General features: G+C 42.6%; 1 protein-coding gene across 1 annotated transcript in view; it reads right to left on the bottom strand.

Moving 5' to 3' along the window:
- Nucleotides 1–12,701, bottom strand: part of WDR64 (WD repeat domain 64) — a 137,467-nt gene that overhangs the window by 123,107 nt on the left and 1,659 nt on the right. Inside the window, exons 2-4 of the mRNA XM_032771094.1 lie at nucleotides 12,044–12,174; nucleotides 1,498–1,600; nucleotides 831–934 (exon numbers count right to left, since the gene is read on the bottom strand). Of these exons, the coding sequence (XP_032626985.1) occupies nucleotides 831–934; nucleotides 1,498–1,600; nucleotides 12,044–12,174 (338 nt within the window). The remainder of the gene's footprint in view (nucleotides 1–830; nucleotides 935–1,497; nucleotides 1,601–12,043; nucleotides 12,175–12,701) is intronic.

Below are 12,701 nucleotides of genomic sequence, written 5' to 3'. Positions count from 1 at the left end.
AGACATTGCAGAAGTGGGCTCCCCATTGCCCTGAAGAGAGGACTGCTTATACCAATGCACAAACACAGAATGCCTGCATAAAGGGGTAAGGAGGGGCTGCAGCTGTTCTTGTAACCCACAGCCTAGAGAAGTGGCTTTGAAGCAGCTGTGACGCAGGCCTGTGGAGTTCTGAACAAAACCCATTTATCTAAGTTTCAGCATGTGAGTTCACCTCCGATGAGTGACTCTTCAAACGTGCAGTCAACAGGTTACTTCCCTGAATGCATTTAGACATCAATATAAGTTAAGTTGCTCAGTGACAAAAATATGCTGTGACAGCTACATCTTTTCTGTTTTAGTACACAACAGAGGCATAATTTCATGATGATAATAGAAAAACTGCTAAGAAGTAAAGCGAGTCCGTGGCAGATATGGTATCATAGAACCACCTGGTGCTTGAGTGAATTTTTGGAGGACTCTAGGACCCAGCTAGTCCAATATCCAGTCTAAAAAAAATTACAATAAAAATAAATTTCCCCCCTCCCCCAAAAGTCACATGAGCTTTTAGAAAAATCTAGACAGCTCCTGAGGGACCACCTTTTGAAATTTTAAGTGTCTGCACTTTCAGACAACTGTTGCAAGCTTGAAAGAGGGCAAGATTCACTAAAAATAAATCCAGTGACTATTACCCTTAGTACTTAACATTGTAGCAAAATTAACCTTGTTAAAAAGACATGTAGCTTTTACATATAAGCTTTTACATATAAGGGTGCACTTCTGTTTCATATTTCTTCAGTTCATAATATACTAACCAATGGGCTAAAGAAAAATCTAGCATGAATCAGAATTACCTGACTGTTAAAAATGGTCAACATTCCTTTCTGAGATGCTGTTACCGTGAAATCCAATTGTGGCACCTTTGCTATACACTTAATCACATCTCGTCTCTTGACACCTGCCAGTGAAATAACATTTTTTCAGCTCACAAGTATAAACAGCTAAGGAGACTAGGCAAAATACATAACTAAGAACAAGGTGATAGGAGCACTTCCCTCACTCCCAAATGTACAGGGACTGAGTTCAGAGATGTAATAGATGAGCATGCAGGCTATTCTATACTGGCTTTAAATAATCATACCGAATTTTCAAATATTAAAATCTTGAGGATGGGGCTGGTCCCATACAGCAAGCTGCAGGGGAATGTGGAGATGGGTCGGGGGAGCAGAAAAGGTTTGTTAAGAGGTAGTTTGGGTCAGGTGATCTAGTCATTTAAAAATAAGAAGAAAAGAGAAAGAATTTAAGAAAGTGGGTGAATAGGCAAGGCCTGTGTGCTCAACGTGTTGGGTGAGAAATCATCAGGTATAAAGAGGATAGGGCCTCAGATTAAAAGAGGGGATATATTATAAACATGGTAGAACAAGAAGTGTGCATAACACAGAGACATGTGACCTCATAATTTTATCCTAAAAAAATGTGTGCACTAAAGTAGATTTTGGAAAGAATATTAAAAGATGGCACCTGCTTTTGTAATCTGCTGTCTTCGGGACACCAGGAAAACCATGTTTTCTTCATCTAGCTGGGCAGCGAGGGCATCGCCTTCTACTATAAAATAGCCAAAGATCTGAGGAAAACCCATATGAAAAAAATTCTAAAAACCATGAATATAGACATGAATAAGATAAACATTCAACTGACTCTGCTCAGTATTATTTAACATCTTTTCTTTAAATAATCACCTATCTATACAATTTTATATATCACCTACTGTTATTCCACTTGCTCTAACCACTGTCTACTTGTTTGTTCTTAGATTCTGTGCTCTTCTGAAGTGTTAGGAAAACACAGAGCACTTAGTGGGTGCTACTGCAAATAATAATTCTATTAAAGTGCAAAAAAACCTATTAGTGCAGTACTCTGGTTGATATTTTACATTCAAAAGTCTTAAATTCTTAACATTTTCACACTTCCACACTTCCTGGTACAGGATGCGATTGGAAGAAATACTGAAACAATAGAAATATATTACTTAGTAGCCTCATGAGAAAAGCTGAACAGTTGAATTTCTGGATTTGTATCACGCACCGTTCTGAAGCTTTGAGGTTTTCCCCCATACAACTTTATGTGGAAAACAGGGGCATATGAGGTCCAAAATGGAAAGCTCTCCATGCTCTGGGTCCAAAAGCAGAGCAGATGTTTCCTCATGAAGTGACTCCCATCTCACTGTGTTGCAAAATTTTTCACTCTTTTCCTCCTATCCTCATTATGCATGTCACCGGGACCTGGTCAAGAAGACCCAGCTGCCTCTGCTACTCAGCCATCTAATCCCTTCTCTAAATCTGACAGGAGAAAATGGGATTGGAAGTCTTGACTCTACCTTAGCAGCCACATGGGCTTCCGAGATCCAAATAGGTCATACACTCTATCAAAGTCTCTTCATTTACTTTTCTCTCACTAGTTTTAAAAATAGTGTATTAGGATGCAAGTCAAATCTTTGCACATTTGTCTCTCCTAGTCATTTTCTCTTTTATTACATCTATTATCCATCCTGACAGTTCCACTTTATGCCCTTTAGTGCCATGTACAGAACATTTTGCATAGTCTTGCAGGACAGCTTTAGTGCTCTCATCTTTCATGGCATTGATGTGACCTCAGTCATTCACACTCTAAATGATACTGCAGTCAACTGTCAATCACAGCCCTTTACATTCTTCCTTCTGACCCCTCTTACTGCTGCTCTGCAGTTGTCTCTCCAGAGTTCCTCTTACCTGTACAGTTTTCTTAAGTGACATTTTGCAGTCACACCCTACTGATTCCTTTTGCAATATCACAGCATCACCCTCTTCCTTTGGTCTCTGAAGTAAATCAACCTTAACATTGCCAATAATTCTGATGATGCTAAAATATGGCAAATAGTTGATTCTTGCCCCTTTTAAACATTGATTAAATCCCTTGATTATTGCTAGTACTAGTATACAACTTTTTCAGGAAACATTGAAAGATGTGTGTCCAGCTGAAGAGCTATCATTGAATGTGTCAATTGTTATTTAATATTTACATGGTGGTAGCTCCTAGAGGCCCCAGTCCAGGCTGGGGCCCCTTTTAGGTATGTCTACATGGCAGTCCGAGGCCTGATTACAGCACAGTGGCTTTACCTAGGCTAGCACGGTTACATAGATTAGCGTAGATGCAGCAGCTCAGTCTGTATAAACACACAGGGGACAGTGATTACATACTCACATTTCTAGCCCTCACTGAAGCCCATGCCACTGTGTCTTCACTGCTATTTTTATCTGTGCTAGCATGGGTATGTCCACCTATGCTGTAGTTACACTTAGGACTGCAGTGTAGATGTACCTTTTGCGGTAAGATGATGTCCAAACATGGAAAAAGGCCCAGTGCTCACCCCAAAGTCCATGCAAGAGAAATACAAAGAGTGCAAGAAAAGAAAAAAAACTCATATATACAATTAGTGTACACATTCACAACTTTTCTGCCTCTCAACCTGAGGGAGAGCGGGGGAGTGAAAGACAGAATCTCCGACGGTGGGCCTGAGTGACACGGAGGGAGGTGAGGTTGTCAGTGACTGAGAAAGGAAGGAGTTGGGAGGGAAGGCACTCTGTTTTGGCCAGGCAAAATTGGAGCTGATGGCAATGCAACCAGGAGGGGATGTCAGAGACAGGTCAGAAGTGCAGACACAGACGGGAGAGTCATTGATAGTAGAGACTGTGTGAATGTGTGAGATCACTGCTGAGAGAGAGGGTGCAAAGAATGGTGGTCCCTCTGACCTTGGATGGCAGCAGAGGGCCATCCGTATTTCACTGAGAGAAAGAAACAAAGCAGCTATAGAAGGAAGAGGGGAAAGCTGGGAATGGATGTGAGGCTTGAAGAGGAGAGTCTAAAAGGATGGAGGGATGACTGTGAATGGTGTGGGAGGTGGACAGAGTGGAGACAGAACAGGAGCCAGGCTTGTGAAAGGTCACAAAGCAAATTAGTGGTAGAACTAGGAGGAGAGCCCAAGAGTACTGGTTTCCAGTCCCCTGCTCTAATCACTAGAGAACACTGCCTCTCTCCAAAATTACCTGTCTTGCAGCCACCACTAAACCATTGCTATCAACCAAAATAGAACAAAACAAACAACGCCTCCTGTGCCTTAATATCTTGGAACGGTGTCAAATCCATTTGACCTTATTAGAGTCATATCTAAATGGCTTAACTTAACCTACAAATGTTTATGATTTGGTCCTCTCATTTTATGCATGCTTATGAGAGATCAAAAATGACTGTGGATTCCTTTGGCCATGTTGGGTACAATGCTGGTTTGACTCAATTTAGCTAAGAATGAGTTACAGTGGACCTAAATGAGGCATGCCTCTTCGGGGGGCGGGGGCACAATCTAAAGGAGAGGACACATGACTGCCTCACATGTCTCCTTTGCTCAATGACCCCATCCCTAGCACCCTACACCCAGCCTGAGGCTGCTGCGCTCTCCCTGCCCTAATGGAGTTACCTGAGCAGGGAGGTGCAGAGGGCTCTGTCTTTTTCCCACTGTGCCTCCCCCCACCAGCATGTTCATCTGCTCTCCCTGGCAGCCAGGTCCTGATAGGAAGCAGAACGGAGCTTCTTCTCATGCAGTTGAAGCTGGCGGCTCCCAGTCACTGCTCTGTGCAGCATAGCAGCTGCCTGAGAGAAAGCCTGGCTCTGGAGGTAGTGGCAGGCCACCCCCCTGTCCAAGCCCGGATGCTAGGGACAGGAGCTGAGCAAGCCGGAAATGTGCCAGGGGGAAGAGGGGACTCCGGCTTACTCGGCCCCTGTCCCTGGCAGCCAGGCCTGGGTGAAGGGCAGCCTGCTGCTGCCACCGCCCCAGTCAGGTTCTCTCACAGGCAGCTGCTGTGCTGCACAAAGCAGCCACCTTGAGCGGTCGGTGTGAGAAGTGGCTGGTCCTGCCTCTTCTGCTTCCTTCCCCGGGCTCAGCTGCCAGGGACAAGGGCCAAGCATGCCAGAGGGAGGGGGGCAGCGCAGTGGGAGAAGGACAGATCCTTTTTCCCTCCCACCCAGCAGGCCAAGCAGAAATCTGGGGGGTGTGCACTTGAGCCCATATGCTCCCCCCCGCACACCACTCCACGCATCACCTATGACAGTGGACATAATGTTGGTTGGGCTCAAACAATAAACTGAAAGCCATTACAATCACAGAATTGTAAGACTGGAGGGGACCTTGAGAGGTCATCTAATTCAGTCCCCTGCACTCATTGCAGGATTATGTATTATCTAGGTCATCCCTGACAGGTGTTTGTCTAACCTGCTCTTAAAAATCTCCAATGGTGGAGATTCCACAACCTCCCTAGGCAATTTATTCCTATGCTTAACCACTTTGACAGTAGGAAGTTTTTCCTAAAGTCCAACCTAAACCATCCTTGCAGCAATTTAAGCCCATTGCTTCTTGTCCTATCCTCAGAAGTTGAGAAGAACAATTTTTCTCCCTTCTTATAACAACCTTTTACGTACTTGAAAACTGTTATCATGTCCCTGCTCAGTCTTCTCTTTTCCAGACTAAACAAACCCAGTTTTTTCAATCTTTCCTCATAAGTCATGTTTTCTAGACCCTTAATCATTTTTGTTGCTCTTCTCTGGACTTTCTCCAATTTGTCCACATCTTTCCTGAAATGTGACGCCCAGAACTGGACACATTACTCCAGTTGAGGCCTAAACAGTGCGAAGTAGAGCGGAAGAATTACTTCTCATGTCTTGCTTACAACACACCTGCTAATACATCCCAGATTGATGTTTGGGTTTTTCGCAACAGTGTTACACTGTTGACTCCTATTTAGCTTGTGGTCCACTATGATCCCCAGATCCCTTTCTGCAGTACTCCTTCCTAGGCAGTCATTTCCCATTTTGTGTGTGTGCAACTGATTGTTCCTTCCTAAGTGGAGTACTTTGCATTTGTCCTTATTGAATTTAATCCTATTTACTTCAGACCATTTCTCCAGTTTGTCCAGATCATTATGAATTTTAATCCTATCCTCCAAAGCACCTGCAATCCCTCCAAGCTGGTATCGTCTGCAAACTTTGAGTGTACTCTCTGTGCCATTATCAAAATCATTGATGAAGATATTGAACAGAACTGGATCCAGAATTAATCATTGCAGGATCCCACTCGATATGTCCTTCCAGCTTGACTGTGAACCACTGATAACTACTCTCTGGGAATGGTTTTCCAACCTGGTATGCACCCACTTGATAGTAGTTCCATCTAGGTTGTACTTCCCTAGTTTGTTTCTGAGAGGGGCATGCAAGACAGTATCAAAAGACATACTAAAGTCAAGATATATCACGTCTACTGCGTCCCCCCATGCACAAGGCTTGTTACCCTGTAATAGAAAGCTATTAGGTTGCTTTGACTCAATTTGTTGAAATCCAACACATCCATACTGACTGTTACTTATCACCTTATTATCTTCTAGGTGTTTGCAAATTGATCGCTTAATTATATGCTCCATTATCTTTCTGGGTACTGAAATTAAGCTGATTGGTCTATAGTTCCCCATGCAGTCCTTATTTCCCTTTTTACACATGGGCACTATATTTGCCCTTTTCCAGTCCTCTGGAATCTCTCCTGTCTTCCATGACTTCTCAAAGATAATCACTAATGGGCTCACATATCTCCTTGGTCAGCTCCTTGAGTATTCTAGGGTGTATTTCATCAGGCCCTGGTGACTTGAAGACATCTGACTTGTCTAAGTAATTTTTAACTTGTTCTTTCCCTATTTTAGCCTCTGATCCTACCTCATTTTCACTGGCACTAACTATGTTAGACATCCAATTGCTACTAATCTTTTTGATGAAAGTTGAAACAAAGTCATTTAGCACATCTGACTTGTCCACATTTTGTGTTATTGTTTCTCCCCTCCTTGAAAACAATCGTTGCCCTGTTCTAGTATAGGTAACATCTGGACAATTGCAGGACATTGCAGGTTTTCATAGTTCAGTTTCCAGCTCTTGCTTCCGTTTCCATTTATTACCCAGTCTCCACGTGATACATCTCCTAGATTAATGTCCTGGTACGTGCTGTCATTTATAAAGTCATCCAAGGTGTACAGATTGCTTCTAATTCACATTATCAGCAGATTTCACACTAAAAGAAACCTCTGCAACTTTTCTTTGCAGTGTCATATTTCAAAGAATGCTGGTTATGGCTAAACCTAGATGAACTAGCTTCAATAGAACATTCATTTCTTTAATTCCTTCTATTTCTTGACATCACATAATTAAGCAGTGCCATTTTCAGAATTATTGCTGGGGTGACTTTCTAACTATTCTGTATTATTAGTCATTACATAATTTCTTGCAAGGAAAAATAAACTTTTATTTGTAGAGTGGAGATGTTTTAAAATCTCAAATTTCCCTCCCACAGTGTCCATTTTCAAGAGCTATCTATGAAGAAAGCTGTTAATTCAATTTTACAATACACTACTTTCTTCCATATTAATAGGCATCTTAAGCATCCTACGTACAAATATAAAATTCACCAGCTCAAGTGCTCCCCAATTGATAGTTTTTAATCAATTTCTGCTCTAACACAATGAATTCAAATGCTGGCATTTACTATAATGTTCCTGAAGAATGCTTATAGGTCTGGGACCTGGGACCTTCAGACAGCATTTGTGCTGGTGGCACACTAATTGGGTAGCCTAGATATTTAAAATCCTCATCCAGCAAGGGTTTTTGTACTCCTGCTTCTAAAGCAGCCAGAGGGCCAGGTGTCCTTTAAGAGTTTCTCTGATCAGGTAAACAGTTGTAAACTGCACAAATGACAGGCAATCAAAACAAAATGTACCCTACCCTCTATCCCAGGTTGCAGCTGAAAGCAGTTTTGATGTATTTTCCCAAGTCTGTCACATTCTCATGTTGCTTTGGTAACCTCAATATGCTGTAATAAACTGGCAGGTATTATGTATACCACTGCCCTTTACTGGGATGGAATCAGAACTGATCAACTGTGTTAGAGACCTGCTGCTGCCAAAAGACTACAGCAATTCTCCTCCAGCTGGAGTGGTACAGAGCCTGTGCTTTCTGGAGCAGGAAGTTCCAAGGGCTATGGTGTACAGCAAAGACAAAACTGTGGAAGGCAACACCACAAATTACTGAGCTCAATACAGAGGTAGTTAGGGGAAATTTAACAGCCTGAGTTATACAGGAGGTCAAACTAAATGAGATAATGGTCCCTTCTGGCCTTAAACTCTATGAACCTATGTCATGCCACCAGGTTTCTGCCGCTTGTTATTGGTCATTTACAGATGCTAACCAGTCCTTTCCACTCTTTTGATACTTAGTGGTGAGAAGAGAGTCCTCCAGCCAGCTTCAATCTGGTTTCTTTCCCAAGCACTTACAACTAGAGCTCGTTGAAAAATGATTATTATTTTTTGCAGAAAAACGTGAAAATGTTTCTCTTTTTCCCAAATATTTCTCTATTTTTTTTCCATTTTTTCCCCCCAATCACAACCAAAACAAATTTTGGTTTTCAAAAACAAAACAAACAACAAAACCCAGAAAATTTTGACCACATTCATTTTGGTTGAAAAACCATGTTTTTTAAAAAAAATATTTTGACAAATTTCAGCCAGATCTACATAAAATACTAGCTGGATGGTATATTCCTTTTTGGGGGCTGGGGAGGATTTATTCCATTGTACCGTTCATAAATAATAATGACACACTTCCATATAAATGCACAACCTCATCCATCAGGTCTGGTCTTTTTTACCACCTGAAGCATGATTTGGTTGATGAAGAGCAGCCTTCTGTAACATCCCTATGTCCTTTTGTTTCTTTTAGTCCCCCTGCGCCCACCTTTTAATAACGGTAGTGAGTACATTTAATAACAGTGGTGAGTGATTTCCCCTCTTGTGCACAATGTGCCAAAAAATTGTACATCAAACCATTTTTTCTCAATGCTGTTGTAAAGCGAAGTAATGAAGATGCTCTGAGTAATTTTAAATCTTTCCCCTAATGTACATGGGTAATGCTGGCTGTCATTTTGTCATTTTCATTTTCCCTGTACTCTTTTACAACAGCCTTAATCCAATTATTGGATGAATTAAACTCTTAGGGCAAAATTCACCGCTCCCAGGAAAATATTTTAAGTGGTGATCAAGCTAAGGTTTGGGAGGATTGGGGAAGCTGGAATTCACCCTCCTCCCCAATACAATCCCTGTTACACAGCCACTATATCAGCTGCTGGGTCTGAATAGCCACTGCTATTCTCTGTGCAAGGCTCACTGTCTTTTAAACCACGGATTTAGTACATCCTTCCCAGTCTGCTGCCATCTGGTCCTTTCCATGCTGCTCTATTTAGGATAGGTGTGGAGCCTGCCTTAGCAGTATACAGGAGGTGCAGAAGCCCCTCTGTTTAGTCACTCTGTCTGCATCCCCCCCTCCATGCAAAGGGGTCCTACAAGATTGAAGAAGTGATGCAGAGGTACTTGAAGGGACTAAAATTTGTCTACTCCTATAGTGTAGCTGGTATATTTCTTAGCATCACTGGCTATTTCAAGAACCCGTCTCTTGTGCACCATGTCCTTGTAACACTGAAAATGCCCATTTTCTTCTGTTCTGTTGCTAGCAGAGTTTCAAAGGAAAGCTGAGAGAGGTGGTTACCAACAGCTTCTCCTTTCAAGTCTCATCTTAAGAGAGGAGGCAAGAAGGAACAGGGAAGAAATGTAAGGCGAGGACATGAAGGGAGAAGAGTTTTACATTGAGCTTTCCCTAGGTGAATGCCGTAACAAAAAGGTTGGTCATGATTTAAAGACCTAGCTGACAAAAAGGCCCTATAGGTTCATGTACATTGACTGGAAGTTAACTACTTCAGCCAACCATATCACAGCTTTCATCCAAGCCCCACAGATAATGTGAAGCATTTTTTTTGTCTTGACACACACAGTTGATCTGAGAATAATTTCTTAGTAGAGTGATATCATAAAGAACAAAATCACAAGCAAAAATATTTAAGTCGGGGACTTGATAGAATCACTCTAGGATGGAAGCTCTTTTACCAGACTGCCAGGACCAAATGCATTGCCACTGCAGTGGTTCTAGAAAATTATATGAAGATGTTCTGCACAGATTATCAAAGGCTAAGAGCTGGGTAGCTCAGAGATCACTAAACATCATTTGATGCTCCAGACTAACGAGGAAGTTTGCCTATTGAATTTATAACATGGTTTAGTTAGTAACACTGTTCCTCTGGGCCACAAGGGCGGTCAAATAAGTCTGCACCCATATAGCCAATGCTGACAGTGCAATCCTAGGAAAGGCACCGCACTGCACTGTAGGTGTTATCAGGTCCCCAGTGCCCAGCTCTGGTAGCTGTCCAAGTGGAAGATAAAAATCTTATGGTAATAGGATGTCGTGGGTACAGTTGGCATTTTAACTGAAAGGTTAATCATTGCATACAGCTAGACATCCTACACAGAATGGCTGCTTGTAAAGCTATTTTCCATGACTATTTTTATTTAGAATCATATACTTCTTTGGTATAGGCTCAGTCATAACCACAACAATTCAATGATTAAGCACCTTTCAGTTAAAATGCCACCACTTCTATAACACTTTCCATTTCCAAATTATAGAGCCAAATTCATCCCTGTTATAAGAGTGAATGAATCCTCACAACACACCCGCAAGGCAGCCAGTCCTTTACAGGAGGTATCTGAGCACCTACATGCTCATTCAGGTGCCTAAATGCAAGAGTTTCCTGAGGGCAGAGCCAGGCCTTATATGCTAATTTTTGCACCTAGAAGCATGGTATTTGTTGGTTAAATTCTACCCTGAACAATGATTATTGTACCCTAACACACAGCCAGGGCTGCCCAGAGGATTCCGGGGGCCTGGGGTCTTCGGCAGCGGGGGGCCCCCGCTTCGGCCGTAATTTGGCGGCGAAAGTCCTTTCATTCCAGGCCCCACCGCCAAAGTGCCCTGAAGACCCGTGGCAGCAGCCCCCTGCCAGCAAATTACCGCTGAAGCGGGACCCGCAGCCGAGTCTTGGGCGGTAATTCGGCGGTGGGGGCCCACCGCGGGTCTTCGGGGCACTTCGGTGACGGGTCCTGGAATGGAAGGGCCCTCTCGCCGCTGAATTACCGCCAAAGACCCGGCTGCACTTTGGCAGCAGATCCTGCTTCGGCGGTAATTTGGTGGTGGGAGGTCCTTCCACCCTGGAGCGGAAGGACCCCCCCACCGGTGAAGACCAGGAGCAGAAGAAGCTCCGCGAGAGTTTTCTAGGGCCCCCGGAGCGAGTGAAGGACCCCGATCCAGGGGCCCCGAAAAACTCTCGGGGGGGCCCTGCGTGGCCTGGGGCAAATTGCCCCTCTTGCTCCCCCCTCTGGGCAGCCCTGCACACAGCACCGAAAAGATCACATCTTGCAGGGCACTGATGCCTCTCACTGACCCCTCCCGCTAGCAGGTCATTATCTTGCAGCAGGTTCTCAGCATTTTGGAAGATTTGACCCTGAGATGTTTAATAACTCCCCAGGTGAGAGCAGATTGTACAGAGGAAAAAGTCCAAGGCACAAATTTATCTCCCCTCTCCTGCAATGTGCATGCTCTCACTGGAGACATGTGTGCATCCAAACCCAAAATTTGTCCCTAAGATTTTTGGCTGTACATGTATTTTAACTGTTCACCACCAAACTAAAAATAAATGTTTCCTCTTTCTTTCTCAGCTTGTCAAAATTGTATTTATTATTGGGTTTTGTTAACATCTTGGATAAAGGCTCATATTATTACAAACAAGATGGCCTAAGCCAGTCCTTCACATTTTACCTCTCACTTATTCTCTAATCAACCAGAACAATAGTTTTAGCTAATTTTCCATCTAGCCTCAAAGCCAGATCCCTTTTTTTAAAGGATGTAGCAGATGAAAGATTTATAGAACCAATAATAAATGACATGGAAATGTCACTTTATGTGCATTCTCCATGAATCCATTCTTGTTCCATGGTGTCAATGATCACATACTTGCATAAATTAACCTGACATTCTACTATTTCAGATTATATGTAAACTTTACCTCACACCATTCTATCCTTCCATCAGGGTTGTTGCTAATCTTCCTGAAAAAGGTCTTAACATCTTGATCCTTCACTTCTGGACCAAAGAGGGTTTGTACTGTCTCATAAAATTTATCATAATCTATTTCATCTGTATTGGAACAAGAATAACAAAACAAAACAAAAAAATCCATCAGAGTTGAACACTAGCAAATATTTCTTCTCATATTTCCTTCTTTGACAGGTTACTGGCCCAGTGGATTGCTGGAGGGGTGAGGAAAGCAGTAGATGAGATCTTGATTTTAGGAAGATTTTAACACAGTCCCACATGACTTTCTCATTAGCAAACTAGGGAAATGTGGTCTAGCAGAAAATACTATAAGATGCATGCACAACTCCTTGGAAGATCATACTCAAAGGTTCACTGTCAAACTGGGAGGATGTACCTAGCGGGGTCCTGCAGGAGTCAGTCCTGGGTCCAGTTCTAGCCAATATTTTCATTAATGATTTGGAATAATGGAGTAGAGAGTATGCTTATAAAATTTGCAGATGACACCAAACTGGGAGGCATTATAAGCACTTTGGAGACAGGATTAGAATTCAAAATTACCTTGACAAATTGGTCTGAATTCAACAAGATGGAATTCAATAAAGACAAACATAAAATGCTAAATTTAG

This window comes from Chelonoidis abingdonii, chromosome 3, assembly GCF_003597395.2.
Source record: "Chelonoidis abingdonii isolate Lonesome George chromosome 3, CheloAbing_2.0, whole genome shotgun sequence".
Lineage (NCBI taxonomy): Eukaryota > Metazoa > Chordata > Testudines > Testudinidae > Chelonoidis > Chelonoidis abingdonii.
This window is presented reverse-complemented; position numbering and strand designations above follow the sequence as displayed.